This window comes from Danio aesculapii, chromosome 22 (genome assembly GCF_903798145.1).
Source record: "Danio aesculapii chromosome 22, fDanAes4.1, whole genome shotgun sequence".
Lineage (NCBI taxonomy): Eukaryota > Metazoa > Chordata > Actinopteri > Cypriniformes > Danionidae > Danio > Danio aesculapii.
The window spans coordinates 25,462,205-25,482,704 of NC_079456.1; the positions used below are offsets into that span (position 1 = coordinate 25,462,205).

Here is a 20,500-nt window from a genome sequence, read left to right on the forward strand (position 1 = left end):
GATCTGTCCTCATTATTTGAGTATAAGCTTGAACCAAGTACAGTATTTTTACAATATATTTGCAATATATTTACAGCTCTTACAATCTTAAACTCACATTTTAAGTCTTACAGTTTTAAAAATGGAAACAGAAGCATTACATTCATTCATTCATTATTTTTTGGCTTAGTCCCTTTATTAATCTGGGGTCGCCACAGCGGAATGAACCGTCAACTTATCCAGCATATTTTTTATGCAGCGGATGCCCTTCCAGCTGCAACCCATCACTGGGAAACATCCATAAACACATACATCACGGACAATTTAGCTTACCTAATTCCTGTACAATGTCTTCGGATTGTGGGGGAAACTGGAGCACCAAGAGGAAACCCACACCAACATGGGGAGAACATGCAAACTCCACACTGAAACGCCAACTGACCCAGCCGAGGCTCGAATCAGCGACCTTCTTGTTGTGAGGTGAATGTGCTACCCACTGCACCACCGTGTCCCCCCACAGAAGCATCACAAAAAATGTTATATGTATATCTGATCTTGTTTTCCTTATGTATTGTTTCTTTGGAAACTCAAAAATTGAATTACAACAATGAATAAATTGGACAGTTTACTTCCAACCCTAATAAAACAGACTAATTGAGTCCTTCAGGCTTGTTTGAAACATAAGTGTGTAGGAGCAGGGTTGGGAAGTCAATCTGCTATTCATGTTTACACCACCAGAGGCCATCAGAGATCACATTTACAGACAACTGCACTGAAAAAATTATTCAAAGATGATTCCTTGGATTTACTCAATTTTTTAACGTTAAGTGGTTGTAAACAATTTATTTGGGCTGAATTTAAACAAAAAATTAAGTTGAACATTGCTCAATTTAATTTGTTTGTTTAAATTCAACACAAATAAATAGTTTGCAACAGTTTTGCATGCAACACTTTTTTCAGTGTGTGTGACCCCTAAATGAAAGAATTAAAACTCTTCAATAGATTAAAATTTATTTTTTACGGTTCACTTCGAACCTAAATGCAAAACCTTCATATTCATATAACATTTACTATCTATTAGCAATGTTAAGCAGTGTGTTCACCAAACAATCTAACACAAAAGCTGTTTTTAAAGTAGTTCAATACTGGTTTTATTTAGTAAACAGGTTAAACAAAGACAATAAATTATTGTGGGATATCACTTTACAGCATTTATTTATTTACAATTGACTAAAACATTAACCAGACATTGACAAAGTTTCTCTCACACACTTAAAAATTAAAGTATTTGTGCACACATTTCTGCTGTCATTGTGTCTGTCATCTGTTGACTGTAGTTTATCAATAAACCAAACATCGAGAATGCAGATTTTCCAGTGACGCAGAGAAACTGAAAGACAAAAAGAAAAGCAAATATTTTGATGTATTTGCCATTCAAATCTCATTGACATTTGTCTACAGACATGGATTTGGTTCCTTGATCATTATCTTTGTTTCAAGCTTTGATACAGATATTATTATCTATTATAATATTTTCCATTATTATTATTATTAATATTTATCTTTATACTATTCGTTCAACAAATACCTGACATTACAAGGCAGAGCATTTATTGTTGTATTATGTTTCACTATTACATCATATTATACAGAAACATAATACAACAATGACTTTAAAGTTCTTAGTGATCAGACTGGTTTATAAATACACAAATGCTTCTCATTGAGTTGGCTGAATCGTGTCACCTGATGCCTTTATTTAAGGTTTTATATAAACTAATGAGTGGTGTTATTATGGTGACACTCGTCTCCAGGATGCAGGAAATGCAAACACCAAAGGGAAAATAGCTTTTTAAAAATTTGTCTAACAAATTTTGCTGCTGAGATCCAGTCAAGTGCAGGGGTGCCAAAGGGCCGGTGTCCTGCAAAGTTTAGTTCCAACCCCAATCAGACATACCTGTGCTAGCTAATCAAGGTCCACGCAGGTGTGGTGAGGCAAGTTGGAGCTAATCTCCAGGACACCGGCCCTCCAGGACAGAGTTTGGGCATCCCTGGTCTAGGGTATTCAGTGAAAAAACTAATTTGAATGATGTTACAAGTGAAAAAAAATCTGATGACATGCAATAAAAATATGGACACATGAAATAATTCATCCTGGAATTACACTTATTACCAAATATGAACTGACTTTTGATACTAAGAATTCCAGAAATATAGTAAATATTGATAATCATGACACCAGGGACCATCAACACATCAACATTGGGTATATTTATACAGTCTATATACGTTTATTTTTTTTACACAAAACTTCCCACATATTCCACATCATTTCTGTGATCCATGCAAAAAGACCTCGTTTATAGCTTGTTCATATTTGCATTGACCAGATTTGTTTTGGCCTTCATCCTTCATAAACTATCATTGACAAATAATGTCTTTGGACTATATTGATACTTTAAACATGGATTAACTCACAATGCAAGTTGCAAGTTGCAGAGTTTGACATGATCATGACATTAGATTTGGTAAAAACAGGAGAATTAGCACTTTTGTGTCACCTGAGTCGAACTGTAGAAACTATTATCTTGACATAATTAGCAAAAGCTGGGTCTTTCAGAAGGAAAACAGAAGTTTGCCACAACAAATTTAAAGTTTTCTTTTAAAGATGAAAAGGTATGCTTTCACTAATCAGTAGTTTAAAAGTAGTCTATAACTAAATATAGTACCTCCTCAAGCTAAAGAGCTGAACACAGTTCTTCAGAGCATTTTGTTTTGTATGCATAATATCATTATCATACTGTGTTGAATTGTATGGACTGAAGTTTGTTCTCGTATTGATCAGACTGGTTCATAAACACACAGATGTGTCATGTTTGGTTTGAAAAAGACATGTGAGGTCCAGGATGCTGTAGATACAAACACTGCCACAAATGAGAAGAGTCCTCATCTGTTTCTGTACCAAATTCATCTGCTGAGGCTCCATGAACCACCAAAAGACTCAAAAATACAGACATTTAAAGGCCTGAAACATTTAAAAACAAAGATTCATCATGGGATGAGTGGAACTCACCAGTCTGAACAGCCATCTTGAATTAAAGTGCAACCTGGAATTACGGTGCATTTTATATTGATCTAAACACCAGTGGACGAAAATAAACACAGGTGTGAGCAGGGTTTGTACTTCATGAACTTGTCCGCTTTCATTTATTAAAAGCCTGTTTGGTTCATGTTTGACTGCATTCAAACACCCACAGCGTATTGACTCAAAGCCACAGCCTATTGACTTCATTCTTTACCATTACAGGATGTTTTGTTGATGTTCACTACCACTGAATTCACTAGAGATTATTATTACTTTGCTGTCTGAAATCACATTTGGTTTCAGCAGAATCCTCTCTTATTAGTCTTGATTCTTACACAAACTGCAACACTGCTGTTTTTTGCTTCCATTTTTCATGGGCTGAAACTTTCTGTGTACACAAAAGACATATTTCTCTCAAATATTACTCATCTCATTCATCTAAATCTTTGTTACCGAGCACTTCTTCTTTGCTGAAATAATCTATCCACCTCACAGGTCAACATATCACAATGCTTATTAGACAGCCTGATTATTGCACAGGTGTGCCATAAGGGGGTCACACCCCAGAAGCGCCGCATTGCGTCACGCAGCGCCATGCATTTCAGAATTCTAAACATAGGTTTCTATCAGGGTACACACACCGGCGTCGCAAGTTGAGGGAGCATGCAATTGCCATGCAGACTACAGTAATGTCCACTAGAGTTGTTCCATGTCAGTTGAATGTTCATTTCTCTACCAAAAGCAATCCCCGAAGTATTTCGGGGAATTTGGCAGTACATCAAACCAACCCCACAACTGCAGGCTATGTGTAACCACACCAGCCCAGGACTTTCAGTATCGACATTTAGTAGTGATGGGTCATTCTTGAACGATTCGTCCATTTTGAACTAATCTTCAATATGACTCGGGAACTCCGAGTCCTCTCAGGGAGTGATTTGTTCACATTTGTGCAGGTGGAATCGTTCATTTCAAGTCTTTTGAGTCGTTCATCGCGGAAAGGCAGAAGCCAATCATTTGCGTTTAGAGCCGGAAAGAGAATTGATCCGTTCACCTCTCGAGTCCTCGGTCTGAGTCGTTCATCACGTGAAAGACAGAAGCCAATCATTTGCATTTAGAGCCAGAAAGAGATTTGATCCATTCACCTTTTTAGTCCTCGGGTTTGAGTCATTCTATCACGTGATGACCGAACGACTCAAGAACCAGAAGACTCGAAAGGTGAACTAATCATCATTCAATTCAATTCACCTTTATTTGTATAGCGCTTATACAATGTAGATTGTGTCAAAGCAGCTTCACATAAAAGGTCACAGTAAATAGGAACAGTGTAGTTCAGTTTGTAGTGTTCAAGTTCAGTTCAGTTCAGTTCAGCGTGGTTTAATAATCACTAGTGAGAGTCCAAATATTGAATGGCAAATCCAACGATGCGCAGCTCTACAGATCCCGAACCATGCAAGCCAGTGGCGACAGCGGAGAGGGAAAAAAAACTTCACTAATGGCGGAAGTGAAGAAAAAAAACCTTGAGAGAAACCAGGCTCAGTTGGGCACGATCATTTTAATTTCTCCGCTGGCCAAACGTCTTGTGCAGAGCTGCAGTCTCAGTGGCGGAGGCTGGAAGCTGGCGGAGGCTGGAAGCTGGCCTCAGCGAAGACTCGTCTGTCTCTGGAGCGTCACAGGAATCAGTCTTATATTTTCTCAGTCATCATGGTTCCTATTGGCTCAGACTGTGTACATTGGTTAAGATTATATGTAACTGTCAGTGTAACGTGAACGAACCACTGACATTTGAAGACATGAAGAGGTAAACTGAGCAACGGGACAAAAATACCTTCATAGACAAAAGAGCAGGTAAACACTGAAAGATTATTTTCTCCTTCTTATAGTATACTATTTATGACTTATTTGTCATGTGATCAACCTTTTGGGCTCGTTGTAGATTTGTTTGGAAGCAATTTGTAACATTTTAATAATATTTTGGCAAATTGAACCAAATAAATGAAATGACTCGAAAAAAGATTCGTTCATCTCGATGAACAAGACTCAAAGATCTGAGTCAGTAAAATGATCCGAACTTCCCATCACTAACATTTAGTATCATCACCTCCAAGATTGTCTGAGACCAGCCACAGCCAGAAACAGCAGCTGCAACAATTGATTTGATAATGAGAATTTCTGCACAAATGGTCTGAAACCGTCTCAGGGAAACTTATCTGCATCATTATCTTCATCATCGTCTTCATTGATGCCATTTTTAATGCAGAGATCATGAGGCCCAGTATTGTGTCTGATCGACTCTATGCAACGGAGATGTTGCACTGCATGAGCAAATGGGGGTCACACCTCATATTGACTGGTTTTCTGAGCAGTGTTTTTAGAAGTGTTTCTTTATATTATTGTAGGGCAGTATGTAACTCTGCTTTGTTTGTGGTTTGAATGTGTTTCTTTTCTTTTCTGGAATGACCAGGCTTCTGACACCTGTGGGAAAGATACATCCATTCAAGCAAAACATGTCTTTTATTTCAGTCAGCTATTGCCTGTTTAGTGTGTTCATGCACAGCTTTTTGGTCCAGGTGAGCCAGAGGCAGCCAACAAACGTCAACAGCACAAGTTATAAATTGGTTCTTGTATTGAAGCTCATTGTAGCTGTTGTCACACTGCAGGAAAGTGTCTGAAAAAACTGACACTGCCTGAACATCTGATTGCAACGATCATTAAGCAACTATCAGGGGACATGTCAAACCAACGGACAAAAATCACAAATCTTAGCCTAGGATTTCAGGAATCTTTTAGGAATTCCCAAATTTGTCTCAGTCAACTAAAACTTTTTCGATTGTTTGACATAACTGTATGATGAAGTTATTGACGAAACTGTTAACCAATAACTTGAATTTAGTAGTAAATTATTAAGTGAATGTGTTATGTATGTAAAAGTAAAAAGGGTGGGGCAATATTATTAGTCTAAAACTGGAAAGAGGTTGGACTGTATCACAACTCTACATTTTGAAGAGATCATATAAGTTTACATTGAGGGTTGCACAGACTGGTCAACTTTAATGCTCTGCCATGCCGCACTTTGATTCATGTCGACTAGCCGCGCTGTGCGGATCATGCGTTTTTGGATGCAAAGAAGTGTTCAGTATGAATGACCCCTTATGCTGCATCCCAGACACTGTTGGAGGTAGTTTCCATCACAGTTGCATTTTCAACATATTAGATCTGAAAATTTAATGTTATTTTGTAAATGTATGGTTGCTAAAACAAAAATAACAGAGAATGCTAACTGAGTGTTTTGCTGACATCACCAGCAGCTAGTCAATGTCAAATTTCATCACGTAAAATTTGACTTAAAAAATTAAAATCATGCCCCTACTTTAAATAGGTCTCAGAATAATTTTCAGAGATTTAAAAGCTTCCTGATTTTTCCCCCTTTTTAATACAAACAAAAGCAAAACAACTACAACAACAACATACAATTCAAACAGAAGTCCAAAAAATTAAATAATAATAAATTAAATAAGATAAAATTAAATTTAAAAAAAATTAAATTGAATAAAATTCAAGTTCGAATGGGTCATGCAAATCCGAGGCTTCCAGGTTTCTTGACACATGTGCCATTTGTTAAACTCTTGGTAGACTTGTTTATCTTGTTTATTAACACTTGTTTATCTTGTTAGATAAACATAGAATGAGTCATGCAAATGCGAAGCTTCAAGTCATCAATGGTATCATTCTTCTTCTTCCGTGTTTATAAATACATGCGCAGAGGCCTTGCCACCATAATGCTATAAAATAATAACAATATATCAAACTTCTGAGATTCAATGTTGATCGTCCATTGTTATGGGGTCATCATGATCATCAGGTATGTTAACGATCAATGATTTTGCACAAAGCAAGTCATACTTTCCCCTGCGACACGAAAAAAGTTCTGATGTTTTCTTGGCCTGGTTTGTTTTGGTTTGTTCGCCCGCTTAACTTAGCTACTACCACATGCTAACATTAACAAAGAAACCTGTGGACATCATTTATACATCAAACGTAGATTTATTGAGTTGCAATTTATATGTACATCTGTAGCAAATGGCAGTAACTATTTTGATTTAGCATTAGCAGTTTAGCATTAGTAATTAGCAATTAGCAGTAGTAGTTGTCCCTTCATCTACCGCCACAATAATAAGCAATAAAATACACTGGTGCAGAAGGCCTAATTATTCAGTTACAGCTCAGTTACTAGTCTTATTCCTAATAAGAATATTTAATATTATCGTCCATTTAATCATTATAGATACAGTCTAAACATTAGCACTGTCCTTACAGGTAAGGAAAAAAAAAACTGTTAACTGTTATTAATATATTAGTATTCATCAAAACAAAATTAACAGGCTATAGGTGCATCCCAAATCCATATGCACTATTCTGTGCCATTTTGTAGTATAAATATTATGTTGTGCATTAACACTGAAAAACATTGGTAACACTTTATAATAGCTACACAATATAAATCTTTTATTAAGCATTAGGAAATGTGTTTAATGTGTATTAATTGTGTATTAATTGTTTAATGTGTATAAATGTGTAAAAAATAGTTTAAACGAGTCGAGCAAAATCGAGGCTTCGCACGTCATCAGTTTCTCAACTTCCAGCTTTCTCGACACATGCGCTGAAGCCTTGGCACTAAGTTATAATGCTATGAAAAACAATATATCAAACTTCTGAGATTCTGTGTTGATCGTCCAATATTGTTGGGTCATCATGATCATCAGGTATGTTTGCGATCAATGATTTTGCACGAGGCAAATCATACTTTCACCTGCGACACAAACAAAGCTCTGATGTTTCCTTAGCCTAGTTTGTTTTGGTTTGTACGCCCGCTTAACTTACCACATGCTAACATTCACAAACAAAGAAACCCGTGGACGTAATTTATACACTAAACGTATACTTATTAAGTTGCGATTTATATGTGGTATTTATATTTTTCTTTTACTTTGATAATTATATTGCATTAGCAGTTTAGCATTAGCAATTAGCATTATTAGTTTGTTGAAGAAACACCATAACGACGAGGATTAAAATACAGTACTGTATTAAGACATTATTATTCAGCTACAGCTCTGCTCAGTTCAAAAACAAGGTAGATTTCCCCCCTAATAAAAATATTTATTATTGTCTGCCACTGTTTATAAGAGTAGCACTGTGCTTACAGGTAAATTAATATATATATATATATATATATATATATATATATATATATATATATATATATATATATATATATATATATATATATATATATATATATATTGCTATTTCTTGTTCCTTGGCCACAGATTTTCAATAATATGTCAAAAGCCAAACAACTGTATACATTTTAAGCACGAGATGTTCTAAATGTCATTTAATCATCCATATGTATATATGTAATACACCTGACAGAGCACACCTGTAAAGAGATTTTTTTTGTTATGTATATAATTGTTATGTATAAAACCGAAGGTTTTTCTATTTCAACATTGAGATATACACCCAAAGGAAAAAATCCTGAAATAAGAAGGAAATATAGGACAGTGCATGATTTTATCCATTGGAAACTTCGGAAGATGGGTGTTGCTAACAGAATGGAGGAAAAGTAATGAATAGATGAAGGCAGAGCAAAAATTAGCATTCCATGTGACAAGAAATGAAGAAAAGTCATTCCAGGGTTGCCAAGAAGGTTATGGTATTTTATAAAAGATTATGAGGGCATGTGGGAAAAACCGGAGCACTCGGAGGAAACCCATGCGAACAGGGGAAGAACATGCAAACTACACACAGAAACACCAACTGACCAGCCGAGGCTCAAACCAGCGACCTTCTTGCTGTGAGGCGAATATGCTACCCACTGCGCCCCCGTGCAGCTCTTATTAATAAACAATATTTATTAATTACATATGTGCCTATAAAGAAGTTGCTGTACGTTTTTATTTATTTATTTTTGCATTAGCATATTCTAGCAATTAGCATTGTATGGCCATGTGCATCTACATCTTAATGTTCTTAAATAATAATCTGATTCATTTCATTATTTTGGCTCATTTTAGTGTTTTCAAAATTGTAAACTTGTTGAGCTGAAGCTGTCTGCTGAGAACATGCTAAATGATGACAAATTTAGACATTATAAGTATTCTAAATTTATGTATTTTGACAATAATTTAACTGACTAAAATACCTGAGTAAATAATCTTAATTACACTATAGAAAAATTATATAAACAATATTCACACTGTACATTATACTTATATATTTATAATAATGTCAAACTTGTAATTGAATTTTAATGAAGTATCCTACATATTGAGATTGAATAAGTTCACACTTGCTCTATAAGTGAACATTAAATATTATCTTGATTATGGAAATCTGTGAAAACACCAGCAAGAACTAAAATTAATCCTTTTGAGGGGTGGAGATATCTCTCTTTACCATTTAACATCAAAATCAAACTAATTATACTATTAATTGAATAATTAAATATTAATATGAGCATGATCATTCAGTTCCTTAATGTGGTGTGCTTGTTCCATGAAGCCCCTTATTCAGAGGAGTTTTAGATTAGCCTGTACCAACTATTGGTTTAAGGGAACAAAAAAAAAAAAAGGACCTGTAAAGCAACTTAGCGTAACTAGTAACAAAACTACTTAAATTTTTCTGATTTTACAGATCCCTGTGCTTCATCTGTGTATTTGCACAGCTGACAAATGAAGGTAAGCACTTGAACAGCCCATATAAAATTTGTTTAAAGACACGGTCTGTAAGTTTAGGAGATTCTGTCATTTCAGTGTCTCTGCAGGTCACTGGTTTTATTGGTGGTTCTGTTGTTCTGCCTTGTGCTTCAACTGAACCTGATCATAAATGTCAAGACATTGAAGTGCACTGGAGACACAATAATAGTGTGAATGTGTATGATATACTCAAGGGTGAAGAATCAGTAGAGTTTCAGGATAAACAGTACAAGAACCGAGTTGAATCATTCCCTGGTGAATACCTAGGAGGAAGCTTTTCCATCAGACTCCTCAATCTTCAGCACACTGATGCTGGAGACTTCATCTGCTTCATTACACACTCAGATGAATGGGAGATTGTAATGCTCGAAATCCAAGGTGCGTGAAACTGGTTGATTATTTGAATTTTATAAAGTGTACTGATGCTGTCAGTGATGTGTGTGTGTAAAGATAGATAGATAGATGATAGATAGATAGATAGATAGATAGATAGATAGATAGATAGATAGATAGATAGATAGATAGATAGATAGATAGATAGATATTAATATTATAAACACAAACATGTTGCTTTCATCACAATTAGCTAATATTTCCTTTTAAACTTTGTTGCAGAATCAAAAAGGCGAAAAAGAAAACAACTCCAAAACCCAAAACCAATGTGAAGAAACAGAAGCAGACTGTCAGGAAAAGTCATTGCTTGCGCTGTGGATTGGGTTAGCTGTGTTAGCCGCAGTTGTGCTTATATTCTGTCTCATAAAAAAGCCCATGTTACTAACATGCACAAAATAAAGTGATCAAGTGCTTTAGGTCTTTACAGAGTAAAGACAAAGAATACTGGTGCAAATGACATGTCCAGTTTTTTCACTATAAAAGTCTTAGATAGGCAGATATCTTTTGCAGATTTCTCAGGAGTCTTTCCAGTGCTTTTGATAGTGTTTTGGCTGTTACATCCTTACTTTAAGCATTGCCTTGTTCTTATTGTATAGCCAAAGAAGATTGTGAAACATTTTAGGTTAAGAATTTGTTGTCTTTTGCACCACAGGTTTTCCTTCATGTTGTGTTTGTAAGAATTAATATATTTAGTTTTTTTCTTGAATTATTTCATGTATTTTTATCTTATTTATCCTCTGACTTTTATTTATTCCATTATATTTTTCTTTGATCTATTCAACAGACATTTATAAAGTATTTCATTTTGTCAGCACATACTTTTCTGTTTAGTTTTTAATTCGTTTTTTTTTTTAAGGAAGAGAATCTCTTATATCAGCAGGAAAAACGGTTTTCTCCCACAGAAAATACTTTAAGTTTAAAACTTTATGAAGATAAACAAGTCTTTATTGGCTGCTTCTTTCTGAGTTGATGTTCCCTCTCACGGCTTTGTTCTTTCATTGACTTAGTTTTCATTGACCTTGTCTCCTGTTTTGTGATCTGCTTCACACTTGTTGCCATTGTTTGTTTTATAGAGTTAAAGACAAAATGATTAGATAAATATTTATTCTTTTTAAAATATTGTTTAATGGTGGGATTTATTTCAACACATTTTAATCATAATAGTTTTAATAATAATTTTTTAGTAACTATATTTATTTTGTCATTGCTGTGGTGACAGTGTGTAATATTTTAGACTTATTTTGCAAGATACTATTATTAGCTTATAGTACAATTTAAAGCCTTGTTGTACATGTTGAATATATATATATATATATATATATATATATATATATATATATATATATATATATATATATGTATATATATACAAAACCATAAATCAGAAAAGGGTGGGACAGTGTGGAAAAAGCAAATAAAAAAGAAAGTAGTGATTTACAAATTTACTTTGACTTGTATTTCATTGGTTCAGGTGCTCCGGTTTCCCCGCACAGTCCAAAGACATGTGGTACAGATGAACTGGGTAAGCTAAATTGTTCGTAGTGTGTGTGTGTGTGTGTATGTGTGTGTGTGGATGTTTCCCCAGAGATGGGTTGCGGCTGGAAGGGCATCCGCTGCGTAAAACGTGCTGGATAAGTTGGCGTTTCATTCCGCTGCGGCGACCCCGTATTAATAAAGGGACTAAGCGGAAAAGAAAATGAATGAATGAATGCATTTCATTGGAGACAATAAAATTAAACGTGTTTCTCATGATTTTTTTTTTTTTTCAAAATAAACACGTGTTTTAATTTTTAGCAATTTAGAGCTAGCAATCAAGTAAATTAGTTAAATAATGATGTGATTTGAAACAGGTGATGTCATCAGGTGATTGCAATTATGATTTGGTACAAAAGGAGCATTTAAGAAAGGTCTTCTTCATCAGGAGCAAAGATGGGTCGAGGATGGCCAGTTTGCCAACAAATAGAGAAAATTAATGAGATGTTTAATAACATTGTTCCTCAAAGAAAGATAGGAAGCAATTGGATATTTCACCTTCAACAGTGCAAAACACACTTAAACGGTTCAAGGAATCTGGAGGAATCTGGTGCAAAAAGGTCAAGGGCGCAAACCTAAGCTGAACTACTGTGATCTCCGATCCCTCGGGTGGCACAGCATCAAGAATCGTCATTCATCTGTAAACTATATCACCAGAAAGGTTCAGGGCTAAGACTGTACTGTGCCAAAAGCAAGCCCTATGTTAACAGTGTGCTGTCGACTTCTCTGGGCTCGGAGGCATCTGGGATGGATCATCACACAGTGTGTGTACTGTGGTCAGATAAATCAGTATTTCAGGTATTTTTTGGGGGGAGCAATGGATGCTGTGTGCTCTAGATCAAAGAAGAAAAGGATCTTTTTGGACAATGCAAAACCACATTCTGCACACATTACAAAGTCCTGGGTGTAGAGGAAGATGATACAGGTGCTAGACTGGCCTGCCTGCAGTCTCGACCTGTCTCCGATAGAGAATGTGTCACCCTGTACGGAGAACAAAGATCCCGTACTGTTACCCACCTTGAGACTTGTTTGTAGGAAGCATGTCCACTACATTTGAAGAATATATGGTATATGTTGTGAATATATACCATTTTAGGAATAAACCTAAACCATGTCCATTACGCTTTGTTTCATGTCAATTTGAATTATAAAGTCCTGTCAACATCAGTCTTAATTCAACAACATTTTTATCTAAGTAAAGACCCAATAAACCGGAAACTGCAATGATTATTTTGTTCTTATTGGGACGCAGTTCCTAGAGGAATATTTAATGAGCTAACAGTGGGCGTGGCTTGTTTTTTTCTGCTGCAAGCTGATTGGATGTAGTAAAGTAGGCATTTCATTCAAATAGATTGGGGAAAGTGTTTGTGGAGAGTCATTACAACCCAACAGACTCCTCCTGCATGCTCACCATTTCTGTTTGTTGTCAAAACTGACAGATGGAGCAGCGTGATTAAATATGTTAGCCACGCCCATTTGCTAAGATATACATAATCTGAAAATTTTAATGAAAAAAATACTATTTTCAGATTTCTATTAAAGATTACAAGGGCAAACAATTTTTTTCTTAATGACACACACAGACGAATTGTTAACCGCAAAACTAGCAATGTAAGCTAATAAAATTATATGGTTAGTTTTGATTTCTTGGGGACTTTAATTAAACTTAGGCCACGCCCATTACACTATTACATATTTTCTTGAAATTGTTTTACTTTTTTAAATACGATAAAAGCAACAAAAAACCCTGGATACAATTGTAAGAGACATCCAAAAAATAAATATGATAAATTAAATTAAATAAACAAAAATTGTTTGAACGACTCAAGCAAAACGCAGGCTTCGGACGTCATCAGTTTCTCAACTTCCGGCTTTACCGCTGAAGCCTTGGCACTAATTTATAATGCTATAAAAAACAATATATCAAACTTCTGAGATTCTGTGTTGATCGTCCAATATTATCGGGTCATCATGATCATCAGGTATGTTTGCGATCCATGATTTTGCAAAAAGCAAGTCATACTTTCACCTGCGACACGAACAAAGCTCTGATGTTTTCTTGGCCTGGTTTGTTTTGGTTTGTTCGCCCGCTTAACTTAGCTACTACCACATGCTAACATTCACAAACAAAGAAACCCGTGGACGTAATTTATACACTAAACGTATACTTATTAAGTTGCGATTTATATGTGGTACTTATATTTTTCTTTTATTTTGATAATTATATTGCATTAGCAGTTTAGCATTAGCAATTAGCATTATTAGTTTGTTGAAGAAACACCATAACGACGAGGATTAAAATACAGTACTGTATTAAGACTAATTATTCAGCTACAGCTCTGCTCAGTTCAAAAACAAGGTAGATTACCCTCCTAATAAAAATATTTATTATTGTCTGCCAATGTTTATAAGAGTCGCACTGGGCTTACAGGTAAATATATATATATATATATATATATATATATATATATATATATATATATATATATATATATATATATATATATACATATTTAGTTACCATGTACTTACACATTTAGTTACCATGTAAGTTCACAGGTATAAGCGACACTTTATATAAAGTGAAACCCTGAATGTTTGTAGCTTAAATTGTTTCCATAATTATTGATATTCAGTGTCAAGTGACTATTTCTGCACTGGTTTGGTTTCTGTTGGGCAAAAAACCTATGACTAATTTACAAAAATAAGTTTTAAACATAGTTCGATTTTGCAAAAAAAAAAAAAAAAAAAAAAAAGGTTTATCGAGAAAATGTGCACGCCTTGAGTTTTGTTTGGTGTAAACACACTCACTTATAGCATGGTAAATCTACAGCATATTTGTACTGATTTGATATTTACATGTGTCTGTGCTTTTAGCCAGAATGTGCACAGGCACATTTTATTCAACATAATTTCATAATTTCATATGCACGCTACTTTTATCCAAAGATTTGCTCATAATCAAGCAACAACATGCACCATTAGGCATTCAAATACTGATGATATTTACGAGAATAAGAGCATTTAACATTTTGGTGACTAACAGTGTGAGTGTAAACTTTTACACCAAAGTGTGTTTTTTTAAAGTAGTTTTGAAAATAGTTATTTAAACTTGACTTTTAAAAACTTGAGTTTTAAACTAATTTGTAATATGCTTGTTATTAAATTAAAGGGTCACGACACACTAAAACTCATTTTTGGGCTGTTGACAGTCATATATGTGTCCCATGCTGCTAAAAAAACTATTAGGACACATTTATTACACAAAAAAAGTGAAAATACGTTGTTTTGAAGCTAAGTAACGGCGATTAGATACTTGTGTGTAATCCAGCGTGTAGACTGGATGTCTGTACCTGGGAGTACATTTTAACATCTCTGAGCATGCAGCATTAATTCATGAGTAAGACTTGGTTCAAACCAATCAGCGCGCTCTATTGTGTATATGGTGCAACTTCATTAATATGCATGATAACTTCGAAGACTGTTTTTACCTGTTACAGTGTTCAGGAGGCAGAGAGATGAGAGCGCAGCTAGACTCACGTGTGGATTACAGTGCACACGACAGAAATATGTTTTTGTTCCCTCTGAGCACCAACTACATCACATACTGTATTTGGGTATCAATGTTTCCCCCAGGCTGTCAGAGTTGTTTGGTCTCAATTATACCCCACAACTTAAAAAAATAGATGACGACCTTCAACGCTGGATGAACTTACCACTATCCATCATGGGCAGAATATCAGTAACCAAAATGTCCATACTCCCAAAGATAAACTATTTGTTTTCAACGATTCCAACACAGCCCACTCGTACCTGGTTCAAAACTCTAGATTCAATTATCACAAAATTTTACTGGAAAAACATGACCCCAAGAATTAAATTGACAATCCTACAAAAACCAAAATCACAAGGAGGATTAGAAGCACCACATTTTTACTACTGTTTTTTGGCAAATCAGCTTCAAAACATACACAAATGGATTAACTCATCAGAATACACCTGGCAAGATATTGAACAATCAATCTGCAAAGACATTAACATTTCAGAATTACCTTTTCACAGTCAAACAATCAAGAAACATCACTGTTTTAAAATGCCAACAATAAAAGCAACTCTGACAGCCTGGTGGAAATTCTATCAGGTCACAAATTCCCCACTTAGTCCATCTAAATACACCCCAATCTGGAATAACCCTGATTTCGTAGCTAACAAGAAACCACTCAACTTCCGCACATGGGCAGATAAGGGAATCACACAACTTCAGCATATCTTTAATAATAATAACCTGGCACAATTTTCGCATATAGCCCAGACATACAGCATTGGGAGTAATTGTATGGAGCTAGATTTGTTTCTTTATTATTTAATCAAAAATATTTACTTTTAAGGAAAAATTAAGCATATAGTAGTTAAAAAATAAAAGATTGCAAATGAAAAAACATTTCATTAAAAAAAAAAAATATGTCAGTGATAATAAAATGTTTTGCATCGCAAATAAATAAACTATGCAGTAAGCACAATTTTTATTGCACAATCATTAATTTTGCTCTGTTCTGCTGTCATTTATTGCACATCTAGAATCTTTGCTTGCGAATTGAAAGGTTTTGCTTGCATGTTAAAAAGTTTTGAACCACTGTATGCTAGAGTAATTTTTGTGTCTTTATTATTCAAACAAACATATTTAGTATTAGACCAAAGCTAAGTACATTGTAATTAAAAAATAAAAGATTAAAAGAAAAAAAAAAACATTTAATTAAAAAATGTCATTGGTTAAAAAAAAATCTGCATTGCAAAAAATAAACTATTGCCATTTTATTCAGTTACCAGTAGGGTTTTTATTAATTTTGCTTTCTGTTGGGTCAGATTTTTTTGCGGAACTTAAATTTTTGCTTGCGAGTTGAAAAGTTTTGAACTCTTCAGCGCAGGGGGCGGTATCTTCCCTCTGGGATGAGGCCTTTTTCTATTGGTCAAACTGGATTGACGTCACAAGTTGGCCACGCCCACTACATGTTCGCGCGATTGGACTCCTAACAGTTAGATGAGCGATCGATGGCGAGCAACAGGTCTACTTCGAGGTAAGTTAACAAAAACTGTATAACTTGTATATTATTATCCACATGTCCCATCGGATAACATAACGACTGCTATTATTAGCTCAGAGTACTTCGTAATATAGATGAATAATCTCGATTAACTTACATTTGCTGTCGGCCTTCAGTAGTGCACAGCTGCAATAGGCAACGGAAGGCCGCTGTATGTTATTTTGGAAAATATACATTAATGTACCGTCACTGTAAAAACAGGCTTTGCTTATGTCTGTATGATGTCTGTAGATGAAGGCCAGGTGTACCTTAACTTCCGGTCGGAAACTTTTGTAGTGAATTATCAAGGTTCACAAAACGAAGCATTCTTTTACTTGTAATGTTAGACATGTAAGAATAATATATAGATAAAGTTTCACATTTTTAAATTAAATATCTTGTTTAATTATGTAATATATAGTCTATGCTTTATATAAAATATTCAAACACGTTTTTTTTCTTTTTGTGTTTACTGATTACTGTTTAAAAACCTTATTTTTCATAATTAAATTTATGTTAAATCTTCACTATTCCAAGCATGATGACATTCAAATAAGATTTATGCTGATGCTTATTTGCTTTACTTCTGTTACTGTAGTAACGTTAGGTGATATTTTCTATTCAGACAATCAAAATATTTAAGGATCAAATCTGAAATTATCTCAAATGCAGATATAACGTAAAATCCACGTCTCCAAATCCAAATTAGATCTATTGACTACAGAATTTGTTCTCTTTTTTATTGTATATACATAATCTCTGAAACTGAACATTTGATAAAGTACTGTAAGAAAATAAAATATATATTTTTAAATAAACATTTTTTGTTCAGCCAAATTTAAGGTTAAAGAAATGGCAATATTTTGTCTACAACTTACCAGTAAAAATTATACCCAGTCTTCCAGTGATAATAGGTTCGGTCAGGGTTGTACCATGCAGTCTGTGCTAAAGTAGATAATTCAATTTTACTTAATTCAATTTCTTTTCAAAAGATTACCTTTTGAAAAATCTTTTGTTTTTGTGAAGGAACATGATTTCATATCACATAATCAGGAAGAAACCATTATTTTGTAGAACAACATACCAGAAAATATTTTGAATTAATTTCAAGTCCATATCACCTATTCCTTCACATTTGATGCAATGCTTCTGAATGCCATGAATGTTACCTTTTCAAGTAATTTTGTTAATAGCTATATTGTTTATCTTTACAGATCTCTTCAGAGGGAGATTTTGCAAAGGTCCGCTGATAGACTGGGGCACGTTATTGATCGGCAGCCCATTGATGTTGAATATCTGCAGTTGGTTTGCAGTCAAGAGCTACTGTTTCTTCGAACAGCAGCATCATATTTAGAATATATTTACACGTCTTGCAATGCAAGACAGCTGGACCATTCTTGAAAGTACTCCAGCACCATCTACACGTTGCATAGACATCTTTACTTGTCTCCATGTAACTCTGTGTCCCATTGCTTGTAGAGATTCCTTTACAAGCCTATATCCAGCATGAGGCATTCTTCCTTTTATAGATCTAACCTTCTGATCAAGCTCATGATCTGAAATATCTGAATAGCTGTTCCTTAGTGACAGATTTTCCTCCTTCATTCGCCTGTATAAGGTAGATCTTGAAATACCATGCACTTTAGCCAAAGAGGCCAGTGGTAAGTACATGCTGAGCAAATCTTGAAGTGTTTCTCTTTGTATGCTTAACTTGGGACGCCCCACACTTTCAAAACTTTCAGCCACAGCTACATTTTCTAAAAGTGGAGGGACAAAACTCTGTGAGAGGTAGCTAGAGATGACCTCAGATAAGTGTTCAAGAGCATCCACCACGCACTGTGGAATTTCTAAATATGATGCTGCTGTTTGAAGGAACAGTAGCTCTTGACTGCAAACCAACTGCAGATATTCAACATCAATGGGCTGCCGATCAATAACGTGCCCCAGTCTATCAGCGGACCTTTGCAAAATCTCCCTCTGAAGAGATCTGTAAAGATAAACAATATAGCTATTAACAAAATTACTTGAAAAGGTAACATTCATGGCATTCAGAAGCATTGCATCAAATGTGAAGGAATAGGTGATATGGACTTGAAATTAATTCAAAATATTTTCTGGTATGTTGTTCTACAAAATAATGGTTTCTTCCTGATTATGTGATATGAAATCATGTTCCTTCACAAAAACAAAAGATTTTTCAAAAGGTAATCTTTTGAAAAGAAATTGAATTAAGTAAAATTGAATTATCTACTTTAGCACAGACTGCATGGTACAACCCTGACCGAACCTATTATCACTGGAAGACTGGGTATAATTTTTACTGGTAAGTTGTAGACAAAATATTGCCATTTCTTTAACCTTAAATTTGGCTGAACAAAAAATGTTTATTTAAAAATATATATTTTATTTTCTTACAGTACTTTATCAAATGTTCAGTTTCAGAGATTATGTATATACAATAAAAAAGAGAACAAATTCTGTAGTCAATAGATCTAATTTGGATTTGGAGACGTGGATTTTACGTTATATCTGCATTTGAGATAATTTCAGATTTGATCCTTAAATATTTTGATTGTCTGAATAGAAAATATCACCTAACGTTACTACAGTAACAGAAGTAAGCAAATAAGCATCAGCATAAATCTTATTTGAATGTCATCATGCTTGGAATAGTGAAGATTTAACATAAATTTAATTATGAAAAATAAGGTTTTTAAACAGTAATCAGTAAACACAAAAAGAAAAAAAACGTGTTTGAATATTTTATATAAAGCATAGACTATATATTACATAATTAAACAAGATATTTAATTTAAAAATGTGAAACTTTATCTATATATTATTCTTACATGTCTAACATTACAAGTAAAAGAATGCTTCGTTTTGTGAACCTTGATAATTCACTACAAAAGTTTCCGACCGGAAGTTAAGGTACACCTGGCCTTCATCTACAGACATCATACAGACATAAGCAAAGCCTGTTTTTACAGTGACGGTACATTAATGTATATTTTCCAAAATAACATACAGCGGCCTTCCGTTGCCTATTGCAGCTGTGCACTACTGAAGGCCGACAGCAAATGTAAGTTAATCGAGATTATTCATCTATATTACGAAGTACTCCGAGCTAATAATAGCAGTCGTTATGTTATCCGATGGGACATGTGGATAATAATATACAAGTTATACAGTTTTTGTTAACTTACCTCGAAGTAGACCTGTTGCTCGCCATCGCTCGCTCATCTAACTGTTAGGAGTCCAATCGCGCGAACATGTAGTGGGCGTGGCCAACCTGTGACGTCAATCCAGTTTGACCAATAGAAAAAGGCCTCATCCCAGAGGGAAGATACCGCCCCCTGCGCTGAAGAGTTCAAAACTTTTCAACTCGCAAGCAAAAATTTAAGTTCCGCAAAAAAATCTGACCCAACAGAAAGCAAAATTAATAAAAACCCTACTGGTAACTGAATAAAATGGCAATAGTTTATTTTTTGCAATGCAGATTTTTTTTAACCAATGACATTTTTTAATTAAATGTTTTTTTTTCTTTTAATCTTTTATTTTTTAATTACAATGTACTTAGTTTTGGTCTAATACTAAATATGTTTGTTTGAATAATAAAGACACAAAAATTACTCTAGCATACAGTGGTTCAAAACTTTTTAACATGCAAG

General features: G+C 34.5%; 1 protein-coding gene and 1 long non-coding RNA gene across 2 annotated transcripts in view; one reads left to right on the forward strand and one right to left on the reverse strand.

Annotated features, from left to right (window-relative positions):
* Nucleotides 1-1,150: 1,150 nt before the first annotated feature.
* Nucleotides 1,151-20,500, reverse strand: part of LOC130215747 (uncharacterized) — a 49,616-nt gene continuing 30,266 nt past the window's right edge. The window contains exon 3 of the long non-coding RNA XR_008835736.1: nt 1,151-1,369. This is a non-coding gene — a long non-coding RNA (uncharacterized LOC130215747). The remainder of the gene's footprint in view (nt 1,370-20,500) is intronic.
* Nucleotides 13,608-20,500, forward strand: part of LOC130215746 (CD276 antigen homolog) — a 32,461-nt gene continuing 25,568 nt past the window's right edge. Inside the window, exon 1 of the mRNA XM_056447598.1 lies at nt 13,608-13,730. Coding sequence (XP_056303573.1) covers nt 13,720-13,730 — 11 coding nt within the window. The 5' untranslated portion in view covers nt 13,608-13,719. The remainder of the gene's footprint in view (nt 13,731-20,500) is intronic.